We start from the raw sequence: 27893 nt of genomic DNA, 5'->3' as shown, positions 1-27893 counted from the left end.
TTTCAAAAGTATGCTTTTGTTTAATTTGAAATTGAAGACAATATGTTGGGGTCATAGTCTACAGTATAGCTTCACTTCTCTATATGATCCAGGGATCACCTTCCATTTCATTCTAGGTGGATAACTGTAAGATGAAGATCCTTAGATTGAGGAAGAATATACAGATTTCATGCATACTAATACACATGCACACATGCTGAAGGTATTTGTACAGCTCCGTATCACTGTGTGTTCGGGTGTTCTATGTGCTTTATGTAGTAATAGTCATCTTCATTCGGTATTTCAAAGTTGGTAATTTTAAGAACGACATCAGGTATAGATACAGTTCTACTGAATCGGTCTGGAACTGCGGTATTTTGGCGATAGGCGTGATATATAATTAAAGGAGGAGATTGTTCCGGTTTCTGATGGTTCCAGGGTAAGGCATGGAATTTTGGATTTGCATCATTTACAGCTTTACGGGTTCTACAGGAGAGGGAGACTGTCCCTCTTGGTGATGTAGGGATGACATTTGGAGTCTTAGCCATTCTAATCTGTCCAAGAGATCCTAAAAATAAAAAAAACATTATATTATTTTCTTTACCTGACAAATAATAAATACATACATAACGGAAGGTACATACTTCTACTATTGAGTCAGTTGAAGTTTTATATCATTTCACAATACCTCATATGTAAAGACAAAACATACAGATCAGATACAATGAAAGCATCTTGAGATTTTTGGATTGCCACACGCAGATTGTTGGCTTTTAAGATTAACAGATCGTTTTCTTTTTTTTATCTCCAGTAATGAGGGCGGTTTATGTAAAGCAGAATAATATGCAAAATGATGGGACTTCCTTTGGTAATGTAAAGAGAGGGACCATGGTACAGAGCTGGTAGGAATTATACTGTGTGTAATAAAGTGATACACAATGTTATTAGAAAAATCCAGTAAATCAAACATTTCATCAAAAAAATAAGTGATGCCTTCATGTGACATTTCTCCATTCTATACACTGACTTTCTTTCCACTCCTTCATACCCTATAAAGTAACTGACCACCTATTATAGTTCTCTTGTACTTTGTAGACAGAGAACTGTCCCACCTAATGGTAGTCATACATGCTTCAGTTTTATCATCCGTTCAATGTGTGATTCAACATCAACTATTAAATCGCCATGACTTCCCTTCTGAGCGATTTAGGCTACTTTCACACTGCTTCTTTGCAAAAATGTGGCAAAAACATAGATTTTTTTTACCGCATCTTTGTCGCATTTCTGGTGTATTTTGCACCTGTGAAAAAAGGATATGAGACTCAAAAACGCACCAAAAATGTGCATTTTGGATGCATTTTTTACATAATTGTAATGCGTCAATTGGGATAATTGGAAATGCAACAGACCTGAAACTGACCAGTGTGAAGAAGTCCATAGGATTTAATGGTCATGCGTTTTTCTTCCCCGTTTTCTTCCAGATGATCAGTGTGTAAGCACTGATCAGAAGCAATTAAGCTGAGTCGATTGCTTGGGGAGGAAAATTTGTCCCGAAAACTCTCAGAACATTTGTTTGTCATTTGAAAGATTTTTTATTTTTTTTGCTTTTAACATTTGATTTTGAAATGAATAAACTTTACTGAACAAAAAACACATACCAGAGAACATACAACTAGAACCTACAAGGCCCCGTTGCAAGGAACCATGAAGGGCCCGCCTGACATCTGGTCCCAGGGCCTTTACCAATAATCCTGGGGTCTTTTACTCCCAGTGGGGGCCCCTTGATTATGATCCTGTAGCAGGACCACTTCCTGACGTCTTGGACAGGGTTGCCACCTTTTCTTCAAGCCAAACCCAAAGACTTTAGCAGCGCACAGCAAATTCTTTTTTTGTAGTGTACATTATACATATATTTTGTGATTAAATAACCATTCTAATTGTATTTATTTAATCACAAGAGTCCCCCCCCCCCCCCACATCAGAGTCCACGGAGTTCTGCTTTACATCTGAATATGCAGTTTACCATTTACATCTGAACTTGCACGGTTCCTTTACCCTGTAAGGTGGGACTGTGTAGACTCTGATATAAGGGAGAACTCTGGGGACTTTGATTTAAGGAAGAACAGTGCGAACTCTGATGTAAGGGGGAACACTGCAGACTCTGATATATATGGGGATCTCTGGTAGATGGAGAATCCACGTACATCATCATTCCCAGCATTCCCCTTTAATCAGGGTTCCCAGAACCCCTGTTGCTTCAGAGTCTTCAGAATTTCCACTTGCACTATAAGGGCATGTGCAAAGCGATTGGAGAACCCATTGTTCTATGTGGGGAGGTGGATGTAAATAGCTGTGTCCATTTACACCTGCCTGCATCCGATCCAATGAAACAGATAGATGGGGATCAATCCACCATCCGTCTAGTGGATTGGATGACAGGCAGGCCGGCCCATAAAGAACAGTGAGCTGTGCCCGTGTCCGCTCTGCACAAGTGGAGAAGACACGCACCTATCATCTGCCTGCTCGGCGAAGATCAGTGGAGAGATCTCCCGCTGAGCAGGCATATCCGATTGGCAGAGTCCAGCCATGTGAAAGGACCCTAAGGATGAGCTCTGTGGATTGTAATGTAAAGGGGAACACTGATGTAAGGGGTACTCTGGGAATCCTGAGTAAGGGGGTCTCTACTCACCAAAGCCCCCACTTACATCAGAGTCCCCCTTTACATTACAGTCCACAGAGCTCTCCCTTACATTAGTGTGCTCACAGACTGGCGAGATAAGAGCGGATGGGAGGGACGCTTCACTAACCATAGATGGAGTCTTGGGCCCTGGAGTGGTCAGCAAGCAAGGCCTACTAGCCTGTGCTATACATACACATAGCATGGCAGAGCATGCTGAGGATTGTAGTGCACCACACCAGGGAAACCCCAGCAGGATGCTGTGTTGTTAGAGGAGCTCTGGAGGTGACAATGCACTCTCTTCAGTCCCCTCAATGTCTGACCCACCTGTGTGTTGCCTTCTTTTCAATCACTAAGAAGCTGAATTATGAAGGAAGGCTGTCCCGGAGAGCTGTGGATCCCTTGTGGAGGGAGTGCATGCTGGCCTTTCCTGCACTAGATGATTTTCCCTTTGCGAGGCATTGAGCTACCAGGGATTGGCATGTGAGTGAGGCCACAGGGACACACAGGAGGGGGCGAGATGAGGAGAAGATCCTGCTCTCTCTAGTTCTTTCCTCTCCTGTCTGAGTGTTTGTGTGAGGAGGGGAGGGGTGGTCTGGGCAGTGTGAGAGAGAGTGTAATAGACACTCTGGGGGTTATTTACAAAAGGCAAATCCATGTTGCACTACAAGTGCAAACTACAAGGGCAAAGTATACTTTTAATTGCACTGGAAGTGCATTTGGAAATGCAGTCGCTGTAAATCTAAGGGGTAGATCTGAAATGAGCGGAAGCTCTGCTGATTTTATTATCCAATCATATGCAAGCTAAAATGCAATTTTTTTATTTTCTTTGCATGCCCCCCCCCCCCCTCGGATCTACAGCAACTGCACTTCCAAGTACACTTTTTTAGTGCAATTTCAAGTGCACTTTGCACTTATAGTTTGCACTTGTAGTGCAAAGTGGATTTGCCTTTAGTAAATAACCCCCTCTGTGCTCATAACTGCGGCCAGAAACCCTGGAGCCACTTCCCAGGCTTTTCGGCCTCCCCCACAGTAGTGGAACTCCAGGGCTCAGTCACAACTACGACTGCTACGACCCTGGTAGTTCCACCACTGCCACATGCTGAACACTGTTACCATTCTAGAAACTTTTCTCAACCTGCTTCTTCGAATTTTCTTGTCACTGTGGTCGAAAATGAATATCTATTTGACCCAAGTAATGATTAGAAAAACAAACAAACTTTTTTAGAACCTGCTTTTCCTATTTTTCATTTGAAATTCTGGCAAAATGACCAGTTCAAAAAAGAAAAAACAAAACTTGAAATAAAATAAAATTATTGGTGAGCTGCAATGTATTACATTTTTGGGGGATTTTTTTTTGGGGGGGGGGGGGGGTGAGTTAGATATGTATTGTAAAATCTCACTTTTGATCATAAATACAGGATGGGCCTGGTAAACGCTAAACTTTTTTTCTAATTTTCCAAAATTGGACACAAATAAATATACGTTTTTAAGTCCATGTATGCTTTAGTCTTTACTTTTATATTTGACATTCCCTGCAACTAAGTCATTTGGTTAGGAAGACATACCTAGAGAAAAGAGCAGGAAAAGTAGGAAGAATCCCGCAGACATTTCCATTTTAGCACCCTCCTGTGAAAATATATAATATAGCAGAAAACTGAAATTCGGTATAACATTATTAAATGACAGAGCTGACATACAGCAGACATATGGGAGTTAACCACTCATCTATCTTCTTCTTTGATGCTATTCATGGTAGCCCTTCAGCACCTGATTGATACCTTTGCATCTGAAAATCTGCTGCATTATATACTTTTTGCAAGCATCTTTACAGGCATAAGTTACCTAAACTGAAGCAGGTCAGAAAAGCTAAATATTGTTTTAAAACATTTGAGACTTCACCAGCAAACAAAAATCAAAAATTTAAATTAAACGTTGTCACTGGCTTCATCTCTTGCGTTGGTATTGGCCTTGTAAAATTGTCTGCAGAACATTTTATGGAAATAGCAACTTTGAGCTGAGTGTTTATCTGCAATCCTTATTAGTGTTTGGCAGTCCATGTCATTCAGTTTCGGTGTTTGCCCATCATTTGGTGGCTCTAATGAAGGCTTGTCATGCTTTGAATATGCAGTCACTCCCATGGACACTATTGCTTTTGAAAAAAAATAACTTTTGACTAAATTAAAATTTTGAATACATAAGCTCTATATATGAACAATTATTGTTTTTTTTTTTTTTTCATTGTAGCCTACACAAATTAAATTACTGTGAGTCTGAAGAGCAAAATGTCTGAAAAAAATTTAATTTACTTGACAGACATATCAACTGTAGTGGGGATGTTGCAAAATGTTATTGTAAATAATATAGAATGCAGAATTTGAACTTACAGTATTATGGTATGGTATTTTGAAAGTTGAAATTTCTTCATCACAGAAGAATGCACTAAATAAACTCTTTAGACAATCAGAAGGCTTACAAAGCTCTCTCTTTTTGCAAACATCGACCTGATCTATATTTTTCTGTCTCCACCATCCTAACAATGGTGGTGTTCTTGTTTGAGGCTGACCAGAATGATTTTGAAAACATGGAGTTTGCTGTAAAATTATTGACTACTAAAGTTTTGCTAAACTAAAAATTTAGTTTCTCTCATTAAGCTGCTTAGACAAATTTATTTCCAAAAACAATTTGCTCTTCTATATTAGATTAAAAACATATCAAAACATAACATGCCTAACCAACATCAAAATAATAAATTCCATTAATAAAATATGCACTTAAATAACATGCATAATGTCATTCGTTATAAACTAATGTCATTAATCAATCAGTAAGTGCTGTATAGTCCTCCTATGTTACCTATGTGACTCTTAGCCCTTGTACACACGGTCGGAGATTCCGACGGAATGTTTCCTATCGCACCGTTTTGTCAGATATTCCGACTGTGTGTGGTCTGCATCGGACAGTTTCTGTCGGAATATCCGACGGACCAACTTTTCCAACTTGCCAGTAAAATTTTTCGACAAAATGCTCCGATCGGACATACTCCAATCATGTGTAGCCTACTCCGACGGACAAAGTGCCACGCATGCTCAGATCAAATTCGTAGACCAAAGCTATTGGCTACTAGCCTGAACGTAGTCCCGTCGTAACGAAATAACGCCATCACGTTATGTACAATCTGAGTTTCCGACAACTGAGTCCGACCGTGTGTATGCAACATCACTTCCGGACCTCTTCCGGAATTAATTTGGTTGTCAGAATCTCCGACCGTGTGTACGGGGCAAAGTATTCGTGCTGATATATAAACATGCCAAACATGTTATTCATAACCTAATTAATTCATGCAAATTGATTGATTAATGTGCAATCCTTATATTTCACTTGTGATTGTTCCACCAACAAATGGAATATAGAACATTATATTTTTTGCCATGAGTTTTTGGAAAATGCAAAAAAATATTGTTTTATCTTTTTTTCAGACAAACTTGTGACTTTAATGAGATACAGTATATCTCAAACATGCTTTTGGTATACATGGAATTACACCCCAAAACACATTCTGCTACTTCTCCTGAGTATGGGGATACCATATGTGTGAGACTTTTTGGCAGCCTAGCCACATACCCAAAATCCAATGACCACCTTCAGGCTTTTAAGGGTATTGAATTTCCTGACTACCTATCACATTTTTGGAGGCCCTAAAATGCCAAGACAGTAGAAACACCCCCAAATGACCCCGTTTTGGAAAGGTGACACACCAAGGTATTTGTTGAAAGGCACATTGATTCTTTTGAAGATGTTATTTTTGCCACAAATCTTTGGAAAAATTATAAAAAAAAAAGAAATTTTTTTTTCTTGATCATACATCACGGGACATGCATCATATTTTGACTCCCAAGATGATATGATACCCGGGCCTCGTCTGCCGAAGAAACAAGGTTTTGCCTGCAAGTCCTCTCCTATTGGAAGACTGGGCTCTGGGAAAACCAGACTTGGTGTACTATTTACATAGTGGCACAAAAGTTTCTGGCAGAGTCTATTACAAGGTCCAGGTAAGAGGTTCCTCTGAGAAGGAACCCAAAAAATCCTGTGGTTGTGAGCCGTGCACATCGGCGTGCACGGAGCTTTACTGCGCAGGCGCCAAGCGGCAATTTTTAAAAGCCCAGAGCGCCAGCGCCAGCTGTAAGTGGAAGACACAGGAGCTGTGGGCAGTAAGCATCCGGTATATGTCACTGAAGACTCCCTTAAGGCTACATTGGAGGGTTTTGAAGGGAGAATCATGAATTTTATTTCAGCTTCCCTAAAAGATAGCAGAAAAAGGGGTAGATCCCCTCCCTCTGCTGAGATTCCTCTTTCAGATGACACCTCTGACAATGAGGAGAGATCCCTATCTTGGGACAGGGATCATGAGCAGTTGGATGAGTCAGAGGAAGAGGAGAGAGTCCCCTCCTCCCAGGCACTCAGAAAACAGTCCAATATTATACTGAGTTGGTGCGTACCACATTCAGAATGCCCGCTGCTGAGGTCACCACATCCTCTGTTTCTTCCCTGGGGGTCAGGAAAATCCCACAGACTGCCTTTTCCTTTCCAATTCATCCCTTATTGGATAAATTGTTGTATGAGGATTGGGGACATCCCGATAAACTGTTTGTTCCTCCTAAAAGGTTTTCTATGCTTTATCCTCTGGAGGAAAGTTTCACCAAGAAATGGGGGGTCCCATCTGTCGATGCGGCTGTTTCTTGTGTCAATAGAAACCTGACCTGTCCTTTGGATAATGCTCAGGTATTTAAAGATCCAACTGATAAGAAGCTGGAAACATTATTGAAAGCCTCCTTTTCCATGACTGGCACTGTAGTGCAACCTACAATCGCAGCTGTGAGGTTGTGTCAGTTCCTCAAGGAACAGGTTAAGCAGATGCTTGGCTATCTTCCCAGTGAGGAAGTGGAGGATTATGCAGAAATACTGCAAATTCTGTGTTTTATGATTGATGCGATTTTGGATTCTATCCAACAAGCATCTTGTTTGTCTCTCCTGTTGGTACACATGCGAAGGGCCCTATGGCTAAAAAATTGGGCAGCTGAGCTATCATGCAAGAAGCATTTGATTGGGTTCCCGTTTAAGGGGGAACGTTTATTTGGAGAAGAATTAGACAAGTTTGTCCAAAAAGTTTCAGGGGGTAAATCATTTAGGCATTCTTTTTCTGCCCAAAAGCTTCCTTGTGAAGGGGCACCCCGGCTCAGCCGAGTGGGGGGAAGGCTCCTGCAGTTTGCAGAAGCCTGGCGGGAAGGGATCCGGGACAAGTGGGTAACCTCCTCGCTATCTCTGAGCTACAAGCTAGAGTTTCAGGAGATTCCACCTTCTCGCTTCCTAAGGTCAAGGATCCCCAGGGATCCAGTAAAGCAAAGACCGCTATTTCTGGCCTTAGATCGCTTACTATTCCAGGGGGTGATAGTGAAAGTGGACCCAAAAGAACAGGGTTCAGGCTTTTACTCGAATCTCTTCACCATTCCAAAGCCAAATGGAGGTGTCAGACCTATCCTGGATCTGAAGCATCTCAACCTGTTTTTACGCATCCGGTCCTTCTGAATGCAGTCAATACGCTCTGTGGTCTCCTCCCTGCAAGGGGGAGAGTTTATGGCATCAATAGATATCAAGGATGCATATCTTCATGTGCCAATTTTTTCCGCACACCAAAAGTATCTAAGGTTTGTGGTAAATCGCCGCCATTTTCAATTTGTGGCCTTGCCATTCGGTCTCGCTCCTCGAGTCTTCACAAGGATTCTAGACCCTCTCTTGGCAAACCTAAGAGCTCAGGGTATAACCGTGATGGCTTATCTAGACGATTTACTTCTCATAGAGAAAACAGTAGCGCTCCTGAACCACAGTGTTACCAGAACGCTAGAACACCTGGAACGCCTAGGTTGGATTATAAACCTAGAAAAGTCGTCCCTACAGCCTGCTACCAGGTTGGAGTATCTGGGCATGGTCATCGACACCGCTCAGGGCGGGGTGTTTTTACCAAGGCCAAAAGCCTTGGCTATAGGGGGTCTGGTGCGCCTAATTCTGGGCAGAAGATCTTCCCCCATTCGGTTGTGTATGAGACTGTTAGGGAAAATGGTCGCCTCCTTCGAGGCCGTTCCATTCGCCCAGTTCCACTCAAGGCCTCTGCAAAGATGCATCCTTGCGGCTTGGAACAGGAAGCCCCAGGCCTTGGATCTTCCTATGTGTCTATCCCCAGGGACACGCAAGAGTCTCGTTTGGTGGTTACAAACCAAGAATCTGCAGAAAGGAAAAACTTTTCTTCCTCTTCCATGGAAGATTATAACTACAGATGCCAGCCTGACAGGCTGGGGAGCAGTGTTGGAGGAGGCATGCTCGCAGGGGAAATGGTCTGCAATCGAGAAGCTATTGCCCATAAATGTTTTGGAGATCCGGGCAGTTTATATGGCTCTCATAAACTGGTCTTACAGACTACGGGGTCTCCCTGTTCGGGTTCAGTCCGACAATGCCACAGCAGTGGCCTATATCAATCACCAGGGTGGCACCAGGAGTCTGGTTGCACAAAAAGAGGTGAATCGCATACTTGCTTGGGCAGAAAGGCATGTTCCATGCCTTTCTGCAGTCTTCATTCCAGGAGTGGAAAATTGGCAGACGGATTTTCTGAGCCGCCAGCAGTTGTGCCCAAGAGAATGGGCTCTGCACCCTGACGTGTTTCGGAACATATGTCACAAGTGGGGCACTCCAGACGTAGATCTGTTTGCGTCCAGATTCTACAGAAAGCTGGACAAGTTTGTGTCAAGGACAAGAGATGCACTTGCTCAGGGGTCAGATGCTCTGACAGTTCCCTGGGATCAGTACAATCTAATTTATGCCTTCCCACCGTACCCGCCTGTCACGATTTCTGGGAAGAGTCAAGAGGGAAACAAAGTCGGTTCTTTTGGTAGCCCCGGCTTGGCCCAGGTGACCTTGGTACGCAGAGATCGTGAAGTTGGCAGTAGGCAGGCCGTGGATCCTCCCTCTCCGGCCAGATCTACTCTCACGGGGTCCAATTTATCATCCTGCTTTACACAGTCTGAGTTTAACGGTTTGGCTGCTGAGCCCCACATTCTGAGGGATCGTGGGCATTCAGGGCCAGTCCTTTCTCCTCTGGTCAATGCCAGAAAGCCGGCCTCCAGGCTTATTTACTACAAAATCTGGAAGGCATATGTTTCCTGGTGTGAACCCAGGTGATGGCATCCTAGAAAGTATGTCACTAGCAGGATCTTGGCTTTCCTCCAGTCAGGCCTAGAAATGAATTTGGCCGTAAGCACTATCAAGGTGCAGATTTCGGCCTTGTCAGTGTTTTTCCAGAAGCCACTTGCATCACATTCCCTTGTGCGGGCTTTCATTCAGGGGGCTATGCGAATAAGGCCGCCAGTCAAACCACCACATTTTTTTGGGGAAAAAAAAAACTGTTTTGTGCTTAAAAAAAAAAAAAAAAAAAAAAAAGGTGTAGTTAGCCCAATTTTTTTTTTACATAATGTGAAAGATGAAGTTCTGCCAAGTAAACAGATATCTAAAATGTCACCCTTCAAAATTTAACACGCTCATGGAATGCCGCCAAACTTCAGTACTTAAAAATTCCCATAAGTGAAGCTTTAACATTTTTTACTGGTTACCTGTTTTGAGTTAAAGAGGTCTAGGGCTAGAATTAACGCTCTCACTCACGTTTGCAGCGATACCTCACATGTGTGGTTTGAACACAGTTTTCATATGTGGGCGGGACATACGCATGTGTTCGCTTCTGCATGCGAGCACACGGGGACAGGGGCGCTTAAATTATTTTATTTTTTTGTTCTTTATTGTTAAATCACTTTTATTCCTATTACAAGGAATGTAAACATCCCTTGTAATAAGAATATGGCATTCCTATTTGGTCCTCTTTACAGTGAGATATGGGGTCAATAAGACCCCAAATCTCACTTCTAGGCTGGGAAGCCTGAAATAAAAAAAATTTCAAAAACGATTCCGACTTCCTACACGAGTCAGCACCGTTTGTTCGAATGCAGAGGCCGGGAGTGACATCATATCATTGCCCCAGCCTCTAAACCAGGGATATGCAATTAGCGGACCTCCAGCTGTTGCAAAACCACAAGTCCCATCATGCCTCTTGCTCTGGGTGTCATGCTTGTAGCTGTCAGAGTCTTGCTATGCCTCATGGGAATTGTAATTCTGCAACAGCTGGAGGTCCGCTAATTGCATATCCCTGCTCTAAACGATCATAGATCGGCTATGATCATTCTTATGGTGTAGGGAATCGCCAGCTGAAAAAGCAGATATCTGAATGATGCTTGTAGCTGCAGACATCATTCAGATATATCCGCTCAAAGTCAAGGACATCATATGACAGCCGGCGGGCAGTGGCTAGAGAAGCCTCTCACAATGTGTATTTTGCATGTTTATTTTTGTGCATAACTTTGCATTTCTCAGTACTGAACTTCATCTGCCATCTAGGTCTACCACTATATCATTAATAAACAAATTGAACAGCATTTGTCCAAGACAGAACCCTAAGGCACAACCTTTACAACTTTAGATCATTCAGAGAATGGGTCATTTAGCACTACCCTTCCTACCCATGTACATACAATTTCATCAACGCTAACTGACCCCATTTGATGGATTAACCACCTGCCGCCCGCACATTGTCAAATGACGGGATTTTGAGCTGCTGCGCACCCCTGGGGGCACCCATCGTGGCAATTGTTGTTTCGGGGTGTCAGTCTGACACCCCGCAACTACGATCTCGGTAAAGAGTCTCCAACGGAGACTCTTTACCACGTGATCAGCCGTGTCCAATCACGGCTGATCACATTGTAAATAGGAAGAGCCAGTGATTGGCTTTTCCTCACTCGTGTCTGTCAGACACGAGTAGAGGAGAGCCGATCGTCTGATTTTTTTTTTTACCAAAAATATGTAGAATACATATCGGCCTAAATGGAGGAAAACAATTTATATATATATTTTTGGGGGATTTTTATTATAGCAAAAAGTAAAAAATATTTATAGTGCAAAAAATAAAAACCGCAGAGGCGATCAAATACCACCAAAAGAGGGCTCTATTTGTGGGGGGAAAAAAAGGGACGTAAATTTTGTACAACTTCGCATGACCAAGCAATTGTCAGTTAAAGCGACGCAGTGTCGAATCGCAAAAAGTGCTCTGGTCAGGAAGGGGATAAAATCCTCCAGGGCATGAAGTTGGTAAACAAATATATCTGCTTTTGTAAGATCATTTAGAACTCTGCCTCTTCTGACTCTGCTCCCTTGCTGGAAGCTCTAACATGAGGAAGCAAAGCACCGTCTATACCAAGATGGTTGCCTCCATGCAGAGACACTGCATAATAAGGCATGGTAAATCAGTAATGAGGCAAATATTAGCTGCTGGGAAACCACAGGAAAAACTGGTGACTAGATTTTTATTTTTTTTGGGCAAAGCTTTTAGAGTTCAGTTCCATACCTCCCAACTTTTTGAGATGGGAATGAGGGACACCTATCAGCAAAAGCATGCAGGCATAGGACACACCCCTTGCCACACCCCCTTAAAGGAGAATTGTACAAAAAAAAATTTTTTTTACCACTATTCATTTATATTGGCTTTTGAAATTTACAAATGCAGCAATCAGGTGAAAGGTTTGGCGCTAGAAAACACTTTTTGATGGATAAAAAGTACTTTTTTTTATATACCTCTACATAGATCAGACCAAAATGAGGGACAAATGAGGAGGAATGAGGGACATTGCTCCAAATCAGGGACAGTCCCTCGAAATCAGGGTCAGTTGGGAGCTATGCGATTCCTCCTGAAAGCTCAATTGTCAACAAAATGCATGTAGAACAATCATTTGCAGATCATGCATGGACAGCTGCCAGATAATGCCTTTTAGTCTTATTGTTTATAGAGGATAAGCATAATTTACCCATGCCATTCTTTCAAATTTTAAGCCTGGCACAACAATTAACAAGGTAATTTGGGGGTGTGAAATTTTCTCTTTTTCCTGCATAAAAAATAAAAACATAATACTCTACCTGCACATCATTATATGAATGTCCAGAGGTTTGCAGAAAATATTTTTTTACGGTTTTGTATTCTTCAGATGTTGTGTCCAGAGGTATCACCTGAAAATGTTCTATCCCAGGGTTTGTCCAGGTTGGTGGATATGTAATTATCACTGTCATAAAGAAATAAACAAAAATTTTATATTCAGGAAACTGCAGGGAATGCTTAACATCCAATCAGTCAAAAAGAATCTCCTTGGCATACAGCTTGCTAACCACACCTGTCGACCAGCCGTCCCCCTCAATCAAGTTCTGGTCTTCACTCACAGACACTCCGCCTTCACCTAAACTATGGCATCAAACTTTAACCTAACCCCTACGCATGTCATATTCTATCTCCCACTGGGAATCCCCCGCAAAAGCTTTTTCACGAGTGGTATTTTACTTCAACCAGGCTGGTTGTAATTTATTCCTTGGATTTCACCACAATGCTGGAGAGGTTGTAATGAATTAGGAACCCTACGCCATATCTGGTGAGACTGCCCTAGTATCAAAAAATATTGGCAAGAAGTATCTATCTTAATTTCTACTAAATGCAATATTGTCCTCCCACTGAAACCATTGGATCTTCATCTGGGATTGTTGATTACCACTTCAGCTGGACAGTCCATGGTACTGGTAACTCATAATCTCAACTTTGTGGGAACAGTTTGGGGATGGCCACTTCCTGTTCCAACATAAATGTGCACCAGTGCACAAAGCAAGGTCCATAAAGGACATGGATCAAACAAATGTCTTCCCCCTGGATTTGGACTTTAACGGTATATATAAGAATTATATTAAGTTAGAAAAAGTGTTTATCAGAACACATAATTAAAAAAGATAATACAAAGTGTATTAAAAAACAACTGAAGGTGCTACAACTGTAGCAGGATAGCGATATAGAGGATCTCCTCTATCTCACCATCCTATTACAGTTGTAGCACCTTCAGTTTGTTGTAATGTACACTCCGTGTTATCTTTTTTAATTATGTGTTCTAATAAACAATTTTTCTACCTCATCATGATTGATATACATACCTAAGTGCAGTTAAAGAGGAAGTAAACCCTGATGAGTTTACTTCCTCTTTGATTCACTGCAAAGGTAAAGCATAATGGACTACTGTGCATCGCATAGTAGCCCATTATGTGTCACTTACCTGACACAGGAGCCAGCGAAGTCACCGCTGTCCCCTGTAGTTCCGAGCGTCCATCTTCTTCGTCTCGCTGCTCCCGCGCTGCGATTACGTTATTCCCACGCATGCGCACGTGCTGTAGACAGCGGTGGCTGTCTTCAAGTAAATATCTCCTAAACTGTATAGGTTTAGGAGATATTTCTTGGACCTACAGGTAAGCCTTAATCTAGGCTTACCTGTAGGTCAAAGTGGTTTGTAAGGGTTTACAACCACTTTAAAGTTAGTGCTTCTAACTTAGGATGTTGGCACTATGAAGTAATCACTGATACCTCCTATAAGGACATGGATGAGCGAGTTTGGGGTGGAGGAACTTGACTGAAGTTCCTTTTACAGAAGAACTTTCCTATATAGCAACACGTAGTTCATCACCAGTTTACAAGCCAATGGTCTGTTAAGGCTATATCTGCATCTTTGCATGCTTGTTTATTGCTGTGTTAACCACTTGCCACAAACATACTGCAAGTGGGCAGCAGGTGCAGGCACAGCAACGTGCATGTACATTGCTAGCTTACTTCCAGGTTTGGGGCGTGCATGCTCATACTCCCTGTTGATCCGTGTTGTAACTGGACACAGCATGAGTTTGTCAGCAGGTTTCAGCCTATGATTGATTTCAGCTAAAACCTGTTTATTCGCTGTGTCCAGTGTCCAATCACAGCACAGAGTTCTGTGTTTACAAACAGAACAGTAATCTGGCTGTTTTTTCTGCTGAAAAGCAGGGAGAAAAAGTTGCCAGATTGGTTAGTAAAAGCAGCACACATTACACTTGTTAGGTACACAGTTAACCCCTTAAATGCTCCTAGATGTTAACCTTTTCTCAGCCAGTGTCATTAGTACAGTATTATCACTGATCACTGTATTAATGTCAATGTCAGTGAGTTACTATCCCTCCCAGGCAGTTTTTGTTAGTGACAGATTGCTTCCCACAGTATAAGTTGCTGATCACCACCATTAGTGGCTTAGCTATGGGGATGTGTCCCACCCCCAGGTGACACCAGGTGCAGACTGGCATCTGCGCCGCATTGAGAGGGCGTCACAGTTCCCCCCTCCTCCCCGACTGGGATCTCCTAAGCTCCATACGTGTGTGTGTGTGTGGGGGGGGGGGGGGGGGGGGAGTGAGGCAGTGACAGACAGGGTGCCTGGAGTCATCCAACCTTCCCACGTGCCGCAATCAAATTTCTTTCCCCGCCGGCTGCACTCACTGCAGACTGGATTATTAGCCACCTCCTCCTCGGCTCTAACATTTCAAGTGCACAGACCAGGAGAAAGTGCCGAGGAGGTTGAACACCACGCCACAGCATCCACCCGGGAGGGGGGGTGGGGAAATTGGCAGGTAACATTTATGCTGCCAGGAGTGATTTTAGGGAGGAGGTGGGGCGGTTAGAGGAGGTTATGGGCTAGGGGGTGCTTTGTTTTGGGTTAGAAAGGACTTGTGCTAGATGGGGGGGGGCAGATTTGAAGTTTTACCCCCCCAGCACAATTCCTCTCCCCTCCCAAAGCACCCCCTAGCACATATTCTCTAACCCCCGAAACCAAAGATCTCATCCCGGCTCCATCCTTCCCCCTCAATCCCATCCCGACTATCCTTCTCCGCGATTCCATCCCGACTCCATCCATTCCCCCAATCCCATCCCAGCTCCATCCATTCCCCTACTCCCATCCCAGCTCCATCCATTCCTCCGCTCCCATCCCGGCTCCATTCTCCTCCTCCCCCCGATCCCATCTCCATCCGTTCCCTCGATCACATCCCCTTCCAGCTCCATCCATCACCCTTATCCCATCCCGCTCCAGCCATCACCCCAATCCCATCCGGGGGGGGGTGACACCATGTTTTACAGCAGCAGGTGACAACCCCAGTGACGCCACTGACCTCCATTACCAGTTTAGCATCTATAGCTAAAAACAACAATATGTATACACCTTAAAAAAGTAAAGTACTAGTGCGCACAACCCCTCTAAATTAACTAATTCCTAATAAATGGCTAATTAACTAAAAAAAACACAAGGAAGCTGCCAACACAAATAATGCTCTCAACACTTTCTAAAAAGATGTATATAAAAGTGTGCGGCGCTACCTTAAAATACCAAACTATATGAACAGAACAAAACAAGCAGAAGACAAAATAAATGTGCAAATAGCAAAACTCAATGCTAAAAGCACATACACCACAAATGTGTATACTGGCTAAGAAGTGTAAATCACCTATAGCAATAAAGTAAATCACAATCGCATATAATGTGCAAAGAATCGCATAACATGTGCAAAGAATCACAAAATAATACTAAAAAAATATCCTAGAAAATGTACAAACTGCTGTTCCAGTGTTTACAAAATAATAAAAATTAAATACAATATAAAATGTGCAAATCACCTATAACAATGTGATAAATGAAGATCACATACAATGTGCAAAAATCGCAAAATGGTGATAAAAATATAGAAAAAAAACAAAAAAACAAAGTGTCCAAAAATGTTCAAGCTGATGTTCCAGTGCTTAATAAATAAATAAATACAGTATCCAAACGTGCTGATAACAACATGCCGTATTCACTCGGAAATAGACGTGTTCCACAAACCACCTTCAGTGCTCCACCAGTGCATCCCCCGTTTCCCCCAGTCTCTCACCTTAATGCTGGACCCCGCAGGGTCAGATACACATGTAGGGGGAATAGATGAAATGGTTCCTTCTCTCTCAGTAATCCTCACAAGATAGTCTCACAGGGTAATCCCACAAGGTAATCCAGTGCCAGTACTGTGCTGATCTCTGTAGGAGTGTCCTCCTCTATAAATGTCCCCGTTATTCTATCCTCCTCCATAGACTGCTGATCATCCCTCACATACCTCTCTTCTTCTTCTGATTTCACCTCAAATTCCATATCGATTGGATCTCCACTCTCCTCTGCTGCCACTTCCAGCAATGTCTCCTTTGTACCTCATGGATCGTCTTCGTCTGCATCGATGCACATTATATGCGATTGTGATTTACTTTATTGCTATAGGTGATTTACACTTCTTAGCCAGTATACACATTTGTGGTGTATGTGCTTTTAGCATTGAGTTTTGCTATTTGCACATTTATTTTGTCTTCTGCTTGTTTTGTTTTGTTCATATAGTTTGGTATTTTAAGGTAGCGCCGCACACTTTTATATACATGTATACACCTTAGTTGGAAATCACTCTAACTTTCACACAAACCAATTAATATACACTTACTGGAATTTTTTTTTAACCAAAGATATGTAGCAAATTACATTTTGGTCTAAATTAGATTTTTTTTATTGGATATATTTTATAACGGGAAGTAGATTTTTTTTTTATTCACTGTCGTTATTTATCCTAGTATAGCCAGCTCAATACAAGGCCGTACATGCAGTATCTCACAAAAGTGAGTACACCCCTGGCATTTTTAATCTATCTTTTCATGCAACACCACTGAAGAAATGACACCTTGCTACAATGTAAAGTAGTGATTGTACAGCTTGTATAACAACGTAAATTTGCTGTCCCCTCAAAATAACTCAACACACAGCCATTAATGTCTAAACCGCTGGCTATAAAAGTGAGTACACCGCTAAGTGAAAATGTCCAAATTGGGCCCAATTAGCCATTTTCCCTCCCTGGTGTCATGTTACTCGTTAGTGTTACAAGGTCTCGGGTGTGTCAAATTTGGTTCCATCGCTCTCACTCTCATGCTGGTCACTGGAAGTTCAACATGGTTCTCTGAGGATCTGAAAAGAAGAATTGCTGCTCTACATAAAGATGGGCTTGGCTATAGGATTGCCAAGACCCTGAAACTGAGCTGTAGCACGGTGGCCAAGACCATACAGCGGTTTAACAGGACAGGTTCCACTCACAACAGGCCTCACCACGGTTGACCAAAAATGTTGAGTGTACGTGCTCAGCGTCATATCCAGAGGTTGTCTTTGGGAAATAGACCTATGAGTGCTGCCAGCATTGCTGCAGAAGTTGAAGGGGTGGAGGGGGGTCAGCCTGTCAGTGCTCAGACCATACGCCACACACTGCATCAAATTGGTCTGCATGGCCATCGTCCCCTCTTCTAAAGACGATGCACAAGAAATCCCACAAACAGTTTGCTGAAGACAAGCAGACTAAGGACATGGATTACTGGAACCATGTCCTGTGGTCTAATGAGACCAAGATAAATGTATTTGGATTAGATGGTGCCAAGCGTGTGGCAGCAACCAGGGGAGGAGTACAAAGACAAGTGTGTCTTGCCTACAATTAGGCATGGTGGTGGGAGTGTCATGGTCTGGTGCTGCATGAGTGCTGCCGGCACTGGGAAGCTACATTTAATTGAGGGAACCATGAATGCCAACATGTACTGTGACATACAGAAGCAGGGCATGATCCCCTCTCTTTCGAGACTGGGCCGCAGGGCAGTATTCCAACATAACGACCCCAAACACACCTCCAAGATGACCACTACCTTGCTAAAGAAGCTGAGCGTAAAGGTGATGGACTGGCCAAGCATGTCTGCAGAGCTAAACCCTATTGAGCAACTGTGGGGCATCCTCAAACAGAAGGTGGAGGAGCGCAAGGTCTCTAACATCCACCAGGTCCGTGATGTCGTCATGAAGGAGTGAAAGAGCACTCCAGTGGCAACCTGTGATGCTATGGTGAATGCCACGCCCAAGAGGGTTAAGGCAGTGCTGGAAGATAATGGTGGCCACACAAAATATTGACACTTTGGGCCCAATTTGGACATTTTCACTTAGGGGTGTACTCACTTTTGTTGCCAGCGGTTTAGACATTAATGGCTGTGTGTTGAGTTATTTTGAGGGGACAGCAAATTTAGACTGTTATACAAGCTTTACACTCACTACTTTGCTACAATGTAAAGTGTAATTTCTTCAGTATTGTCACATGAAAAGATGGAATAAAATATTTACAAAAATGTGAGGGGTGTACTCACTTTTGTGAGATACTGTATATGTACAGCGGTATTGCGGTGGCTAATAAAAAAAAAAAGCCTCAAAAGCAAGTAAAAAAAAAAAAATATGGCCTGAATCATTTTTGGCAAAAGTGTGCGACAATAAATTTGAGCATTTACATTGGTGTGTAGTAGTGCGAGTGTACCTGCTTACTCTATATCGGCATTGGAATGACATTAGGAATAGATGCCAATGCTCCATAACACACATAGTTTGATGTTTTACATGTGGGTGATGTCCGTGAAAATATGCTAATAGCCAGTGATTAAACTTTATAAACCATGGGGCGTGGCCTAGCGTGGGAGGTGATCAGATGTGTTTCTGTGCAGCTCTGGTATCTCCTACTATTCTGCAGCATCCTGATCAACCATAGATGAAAATCGTCTCTAATTCAAGTCTTCCCAGTTAGGAAAGTTTTCTGCATCCTAGAGTGGCGTTTTGGTGGCTAGCCTCCACTCTTGATCTCTTTGGGGACAGCCAGGATTCCTTCCCGCCACCTTCCCAGACCCCTTGGACGTGTCCCTGAAAGCGACCCCAGAAGAGGATGTCACGGATGACGGCAAGGGGCCTACACTGTTGGAGGTCCTCGGTATCATTGAGGTAAACCACACAGAAGTGTGTCCGGGTCACTGAGACTGAAAAACGGATTAGTGACTTAGAGGACACCATTAACCCCATCCTGCCCAAATGCAAGATTGCAACCCTAGAAGCTAAAGATGGATGACTGCGAGAACCGTCTCAGCAGGAATAACCTGCATCTGGTTGGTCTGATCTATGGATGACCGCGAGAACCATCTCAGCAGGAATAACCTGCGTCTGGTTGGTCTGATCTATGGATGACCGCGAGAACCGTCTCAGCAGGAATAACCTGCGTCTGGTTGGTATGATCTGACCCTGTAGCCTTCCTTGAAAGTTGGCTTGAACAAGAATTTGGCCTCAATCAATTCTCCCCATTGCGTGATTGAGAGGGCCCACCGAGTCCCTGAGCATCCCCTCCCTGAGAGACACCCTCCACGTACAATGGTGATTCATCTCCCTAATTACAGGGATCGCAACTCCATTTTGGGGGCAGCCAGGAAGAAGGGATGTCTCCGGATCAACAACGCTGTGGTGTTCCTGTTTCCCGACTACTCTGTGACAGTCCACAACCAAAGAGCCAATTATAGGCGTGTCAAGCAGAAACTCTGCGAGTGGGATATACAATACTCCATGCTCTTCCCTGCTGCCCTCCGGGTTACCCACCAAGGGAGGGTTTGATTCTTCCACTCCCTGCAAGATGTCCTATCTTGGTGGGAATCACTACCACACCCACCTACCTGATGGATGTCCGCACATTAAGTTGGAAAAGCTGAATCATCTTTCCCCCCCCCCCACCCTTGTCCCCTTATGCTTTTGTTATCCACTACTGAAGATTTGTTAAACGAAAGTTTGGTCGACCATACACATCTCCTGCTGGAGAGTAACTGGCTCAAGCTGCCAAGGGACGAGTTACTATAACTTCCCCTGATTTTTAGTTGAACACTGACCATTTGGTTTTTCTGAAATTCTTTGCTTTCTGTTTCTGGCCATGCACCCCGTGCATATTACAAGTTAGGGGTATAAGCCCACTCCCCTTTTTTGGAGCTGGGCAGGGGTAATGCTACCCTTTTTGGATAATGATTATGCTATCGTACATCATTTTGCTGTTGTGTGTATGTTGTATGCGTGGAAGTCCCTCCTGCTCTGGAGGTTTTAATGTCTACACTATGTCTAAGGTAAATATTTGTTTGTGGAATGTCCGCAGACTGAATTCTAAATTTAAAAGAGCATCTGTCTTCAAGGCCCTGAAGCAATATAAACCGCACATCCTGTGTCTCCAGGAGACTCATCTCATAGGTTCTAAGATTTTGGCTCTGAAAAAACATTGGGTGGCCCATAACTACCACTCTTACCTATTCTAAATAGGCCCGTGGGGTTGCAATTCTAATTCGTAAAGGGTTACTATTTTCATGTCACCAAGTTATTATGGACCCTAAAGGGGCAGTATATTATCTTACTTGGGACTATATATTTAATTCCCCTCCTATTGGTCACAGTATACCTTCCCCTTCTGGTCATGGCTGCAGTGTTCTCTGAATTTATTGTACATTGCCTAACTGTCCTATGCTCATCTTGGGGATTTTAACTGTGTTGCAGCCTAAATTAGATTCAAGCCTTTACAATCTGAATCTAAATTGTTTTGTGTGGGGTGCAATACCTATAGATTTGTAGATTTATGGTGCTGGGAGTATCCCAGACAAGGTGTTCTCCTGCCATTACAGGTCTTATGCTGCCCTCTCCAGAATAGACTATGCACTGGCCACGGGTGACCTCTTGCCGTGTGTCCAGTCCATAGCATATCTTTCGCAGACGGTGTCTGATCACTCCATAATAGAGGTGGGTTTGACTTTGGACCACAGACCCTTGTTTCATTCAGATTCCATTTCGAATGACGTGGCCAATTGCTGGTCCTCCAATAGTTTAATATTGTAGATTTGACTAGGAAGCAACAATTATACCTCTCTGCTCATATTCATGAGCATGGGGGAAAAAAAACAGTAGGCTTCTTGCATATCTTGCCCACACAGACTTTCAGGACAGTTTGATTTCTGAAACTCCCGGATGGATCAGCTACCTCTGACGCATTGACCATCAACCAAACCTTTGCAGAATTCTATAGCAGGCTCTATGAGGATACAACTTTACCTTTAGAGCAAGCCTTTATGGGTTTCTTTGAATCACTTGACTTTCCAGCACCTTCCCTTAGATAAACCTATCACGTTGGAGGAAGTAACTACAGCCATACACCTCTTACCAACCAGTAAAACTTCGGGCCTAGATGGCCTCCCCTCAGAATGGTACCAGGCACACAGAAGACCTGGCTCCTAGGCTCCTTAAGACATTCCAGGACTCTCTTAAAGCAGAGGCCTGCCCAATTTTTTTTTTTTCTTTTTTAGTCAGCAGCTACAAATACTGCAGCTGCTGACTTTTAAAATAAGGACACTTGCCTGTCCAGGGCGCCCGCAATGTCAGCATCCGAGGCCGAACAGAACCTCGGATGCTGCTGCTGCCATCTTTGGTAAGGGAATTGGGAAGTGACTTCACTTCCTGGTTCCCTACTGCGTCGCACAGCGCAATCTGAATGGTCCCTGCCGTCTCTGGGACCCGTGTGTCTCCCAGCGGGGGGGGGGGGGGGGGGTGGGAAGTGGCGTAGGTCACCGACCACCGCGGTGATCTATGCCCGGAAGTGGGTGCAAATACCTGTATTATACAGGTAGCTACACCCCCTCCCCCCTGAAAGGTGCCAAATGTGACACTGGAGGGGGGGGAAGGGTTCTGAAAAGCGGAAGTTCCATTTTTGTGTGGACCTCCGCTTTAAGCAGAGAAACTTCCTAACTATGAATTAAGCACTCATTGTCATAACCAAACCTGGTAAGGATAGTTTGCAATGTGGGTCCTATTGTTCCATATCTCTCCTAAACAATGACGGAAAAATACTAGCAAAGATTCTTGCTCGAATGCCTCGTACACATGATCGGACTTTCCGCCAACAAAACCATGCAATTTTGTTTTCGAAGTGTGTTGGCTCAAACTTGTCTTGCATACACACGGTCACACAACTGTTGGCCAACAATTCGGAACATAGTGGGGTACTAGACGTACTACATGTTTTTTCAGCTCTTTAGCGCCACCCTTTGGGCTCCTTCCGCTAATTTCATGTTAGCAGATGTTGGATGAGTGTTGATTTGCGTTTTTCTTATGGCATTTTTCATTTAACGGTTTTCGGTTCACGCTTTTCATTTCGTGCTTTTCAGTTTGTTTCTGAATGGTCATTCGTCAACCAGACATGTTGCGGAATTGGAGGAGATAACGTGTTTATTATTGGCCTTGGAATTATTGGTTTGACATTTTTTTGGGTTGAATAATGATTTGATTTGGTATATTTTCGGATGCATAGAATGCACTTAGGTTAAAGCAGAGTTCCAGGCTTTTTATGTTTATTAAAAGTCAGCAGGTACAAAAAAACTGTAGTTGCTGACTTTTAATAAACAGACACTTACCTGTTCCACGGTCCAGCGATGCGGCCGAACGTAGCGTCGCCCCTCTCCCCCTCCTCTCTGCCAGTGCCTCCATTGCTACTCTGGGCACCCGGCCGTAACAGCTTTCGGCTTCACGGCTGGGCATGCACGACGCAAGCGTGAGTCGCACTGCACTCCCTGAGTGGACAGGTGATCTCCTGGGACCTGTCACGTGTCCCAGGAGATCGCCTAGAGGGAGGGGCCTCCTAAGGCGAAAGGAGGAGTCACCTTGGCGGTCCCTGGGCGGAAGGAGGAAGTGGGATAGGAAGTCCTCCTCCTAACGAAGCCCCCACTCCCCCCCAAAAAAATGACATGCCAAATGTGCTTAAAGCGGAAGTTCCATTTTTGGGTGGAACTCTGCTGTAAGTTCTATTGGCAGATAGTATGTCTAATTTTATTTTTTTAATGCTCAATAAAAAAAAAATTGTGGAGAATAATACTTGGCCATGTGTTTTACTGAGTCATCCACTAATGTAACTCAGTCTGAAGGTTGCCTACTCACTAACCAGGGATGGTTCTGTGTGGAACTTTCTGTTACATAGGGGGACCTTGAAAATCTGTCATTGATATGGGGTTGTGTGTGGTGTGGGTTTGAATGTGTGTCTGTATGAATGTTGTTGGGATCTTTCTGTTCCATCACGGACTACCAGCCCGTTGTACATTAATGGCTATATGACTTGGTATAGTCATTAGCACCTTATGTACCTGTAATGCAAGTCAGTTTCCATTGTACTTTTTGCTGTAAAACCAAAATAAACACCTTTCAAAAAAAAAAAAAAAACTTTATGAACCATTCTCAACTTTAATAACTCCCGATCTGCTTCACAAGTACCTTGTGCCTGAATTACTCTTTTAATTTTCCCTTCACGTGGTTGCTCCTGAAAAATGAAATATATATATATAAAAGAAAAATTATAATCTTTTTATTTCATCACGTCAGCTACTTTATTAACAAGGAAAGTAAAGTAAAAGTGTATTTTCAGACAGAATTTATTTTGGGTCATTGTTGTAGTGTTTAATGTCAAGTGATTTTTTTAGTGCAATGTTCAAATTTTACCCTAATCGGTTTCATCTTTCAAGTTTTGTATTACATATAGAGCTTTGTATATCCTCCCTCTAGTGAAGTGTCCAGCCGTTTGACCTTCCCTGGCACATTGGAAGAAGAGGAATGGTCTTGGGTCAAACAGACAATAAGGATAGTTGATGAGCAGAAATGGTCAGGCAGATCACAAGTTAAAGATCACCGCTATAATGTACCCGAGTACTTTTTTTTGATAAACTGTAATGCATCAATATCTGGTTGGTTGGATGGAGTAGCAATTCTCAATGAATTCTTAAGGTGCTCATCAGATATTTTGGTTTTAATTTTGCCCTTCGTATGCTTCAGCCTTGAAAATAGTTGCTCACAAACATAGGTGCTACCGAAAACTGATGATGTAGGCACCATGTTTTGAAGAAGGGCGTGATCTATATTAGCCCAAAACTGTTACTGTGATGGCCTATACACTTTGGATGTTTTGATATTTTTCATTAAAACACTTTTCGTGCAGAAGTCACTTTTTGTCATATATATATATATATATATATATATATATATATATATATATATATATATATTAAAAAAATAATAGCAGAGACCCTATGGAATAAAATGGCAATCGTTGAAATTTTTTATGTCACTTGGTATTTGACCAGATGTTTTTAAAACGCACCTTTTTTGGGGAAAAAAAAATGTATTTTAATGAAAACAAAAACAAAAAAAAAACAAACAAACCACACACAATATAAATACCCCAATTTTTTTTATATAATAGGAAAGATGATGTTACTCTGAGTAAATAGATACCCAAAATATCATGCTTTAAAATTACGCATGTTTGTGGAATGGCGACAAATTACAGTCCCTTTCATTTTTTTAGCACTTTTATTTCCCTTGCAATCCCTTGTCATCGAAAAAAGGATGACAGGTCCTCTTGATTGATTGATGGATGGGGTCAAAATACCTTTAGAAGCAAAAAAAGATTTAAAAAAATTGTTTATCTCCACCCTGGACTGGAAGTGACATGATGTTGCTTTGGTCCTCCAAGGCCATAGAAGCAGAGACAGTCTAATCTCACTGCCTCTGTAACCAGCCGGCGGCACCGTCGGATCATGTCTCGGGCAAGCCGGTGAAAAACGGTAAGCCCGAGGAGACACCGGTGGGCGGGGGGAATAACATCCCCTCCCACTGCTTTGGAAAGCGATCCAGTGGCTAATGAGCCACTCGGATCACTTTCAAGGAAAAAATAAAAATAAAATTTAAAATCACTTCAGCCATAACCCTGGTATACCACTGGCAAACTGCAAAATAAATATATATATAAATATACACATATATATATATATATATACACACACACATATATATATATATATATACATACACACGTATTGCAGTTGCCAATTGGTTAGGCAAGTTTACGTGTTGGGCTGCATGCCTATCTAGTTTCAGCATTTTGGCTAGTGGTGCCTTGTGCTTAGAAAGGCACACATAAAATGGTTTTCTTTGCTCCCTGTTCTTTGGTGGTGCTGCAGAGTGAAGAGCTGTGTGTCTGCCAAAACAAGGTGAGCAAAATCTCTCAGTTCTTTTTCTTTAGAAAACAACCACAGCTTGAGTAGAAAAAACTGACCTCTGGCAGTATGCCATGCCAGTGAGAGATCACCGCTTCCACATAGAGAGCAGAGATTCTTCCGTCTTATTTAATGCCTGGTTCAAGGATGAGACTTTTTGCCAGCTTGGAGCAACCATAAAGTGGGAGTAAACTCCCACCTCTGACTTTTACCTATTGGTAAGCCAATAATAAGGCTTACCTATATGTACTTTTAAATATCCCCTAAATGTTTACCGGAGGTCAGAGGCTGCGGGGGGGGGGGGGGGGCAGGAGGTCAGAGGCTAGGGCGGGGACAGGAGGTCAGAGGCTGCGGGGGGGACAGGAGGTCAGAGCCTGCAGGGGGGGGGACAGGAGGTCAGAGGCTGCGGGGGGGATGACAGGAGGTCAGAGGCTGCGGGGGGGATGACAGGAGGTCAGAGGATGCGGGTGGGGGGGGCAGGAGGTCAGAGGCTGCGGGGGGGAGACAGGAGGTCAGAGGCTGCGGGGGGGGACAGGAGGTCAGAGGCTGCGGGGGGGACAGGAGGTCAGAGGCGGGGGGGGGGGGACAGGAGGTCAGAGGCTGCGGGGGGAGGTCAGAGGCTGCGGGGGGGAGGTCAGAGGCTGCGGGGGGGGATGGGAGGTCAGAGGCTGCAGGGGGGATATAGGAAGAGGCACAGCACACACCAGACTGAGTGCTACTGCTTTACTTTTAAAAATGGCACCTCTCGGCGCCATCGTGCCACTGCGCATGCGCCCGCCTTTCCAAAGATTGCAGAGCGTGTACAGGCTCTTTCTGAGCACGGCAAACTTCGGAACAGCGCTGGTGTCTGCGCAGTTGCACGTCGACCCGGCCCTGCAGCCATACTTTTTCTGGCGCCGCTGCCCTCACAGCGGCGGCGGCCCCAGGGGCAGCCAGTCCGGCCCTGAGCAGAGCCAATCCAACCTTCAGGGCCCCCCAAACCGGCGGAGCCCTATTCAGCTTGCGTAGTGAGCGTATCTGGCGGATCGTCTCTGCATGGCAGTACAAACCAAACTGCTTTTCCACACAGCACCATTTCAAAACAAGTCTAGACTTTTTCAAGCTACTCAGACCTCTTGCATTCCAGGCATTTATCCCCCCTGGGTTCATACTGCCCCATCATCTGTAAGAGTTTGACAAACTGCTGGCAGCAGGGCTTCACAGAACACCTGTGCCCTCCACCTGTAGCTAAATGCCAGGGTTCCACCCCCCAGTTATTACATGACACTAGACATGTGACATTGTTTTTCGTATTCAAATCTATTTGAATTTACCGAATTCCATTTGAATTGCATTTGAATCAAATCCCATTTGAATTGCATTTGAAATTTGAATGATGGTTACATTCTATTCTGTTTTTTTTCTATTCTATTATTTTTTTCTATTCCATTCAAATTGATTCTATTTGAATAACGGTTATATTCTTTCTATTCTATTTTATTGTCTTTTGAATTCTGTTCTTTTATTTTTTATTGTATTCTTTTTAAAAATGCAAATTCCGTCGGATTTTCTTTTTTCTTATGTTTGGATTTGCTTAAATGCATTACTATTGTAATTCGGAAACTCGGATACATCCAAATTTCCCAAAAAAAATACAAAAAACAAAAAAAAACTAAAAATTTGCCCGAATATCAATTTAGAAGGAAATGAACTGCACATAGATTGATGGTTTACCTGAAATTGCCTGCATTGCGCCTGAAAAACCTTTGGGTAGGTCCTGTAAATGTGCTCTTGAATAACAACTATAGAGATTGGGGAGTAACATTTCTGCTAAGTATTTTAATGTACTTTCCAGGGTAGCCTTAATCGATTCTTTTGGATCTATATGCGTTTGGCCTGAAAAAAAAAAAAAATTAATAAATAATAATAAAAATTATATATATATATATATATATATATATATATATATATATATATATATATAAATATATATATATATATACACATATACACACACACTTGCATAGATGTGATCAATAATCGCCATAATGTGTGCAATAATTATTTTCTATGATCATAAGCTCCATCTATTTTTGATGATGCATAGTAGTCCATTATGCTTTACCTTTGCAGGGAATGAAAGAGGAAGTAAACCCACCAGGGTTTACTTCCTCTTTAAAAGGGCTAAAAGCTGGATTCTCACCAATCAGGAAATGTGGTGCTGCGATATAGACCATTGCTTAAAAAAAATTGGGTTGTGTGGCCAACTAAAGTTTGACATATGGATTTGGCCTAGTTGACGTGGTAGGCAAGCACTCTTCATGTATATTGTGT

At 43.0% G+C, this 27893-nt stretch overlaps 1 gene segment (V, D, J or C); it reads right to left on the bottom strand.

Moving 5' to 3' along the window:
• On the bottom strand, window positions 1-27387 carry LOC143975544 (immunoglobulin kappa variable 3-20-like). The segment is given in 5 exon segments: window positions 1-547; window positions 4225-4285; window positions 12719-12861; window positions 23803-23848; window positions 27294-27387. Coding segments are annotated over 2 exon segments (375 nt in total).
• Between the last annotated feature and the right edge of the window lie 506 nt (window positions 27388-27893).

The sequence above is a fragment of the Lithobates pipiens genome, unplaced genomic scaffold (genome assembly GCF_037356315.1).
Source record: "Lithobates pipiens isolate NorthernLeopardFrog02 unplaced genomic scaffold, aLitPip1_a1.2 Scaffold_13, whole genome shotgun sequence".
Taxonomy (NCBI): domain Eukaryota; kingdom Metazoa; phylum Chordata; class Amphibia; order Anura; family Ranidae; genus Lithobates; species Lithobates pipiens.
The sequence above is the reverse complement of the archived record's forward strand: the minus strand, read 5'-3'. Positions and strand labels throughout refer to the sequence as shown.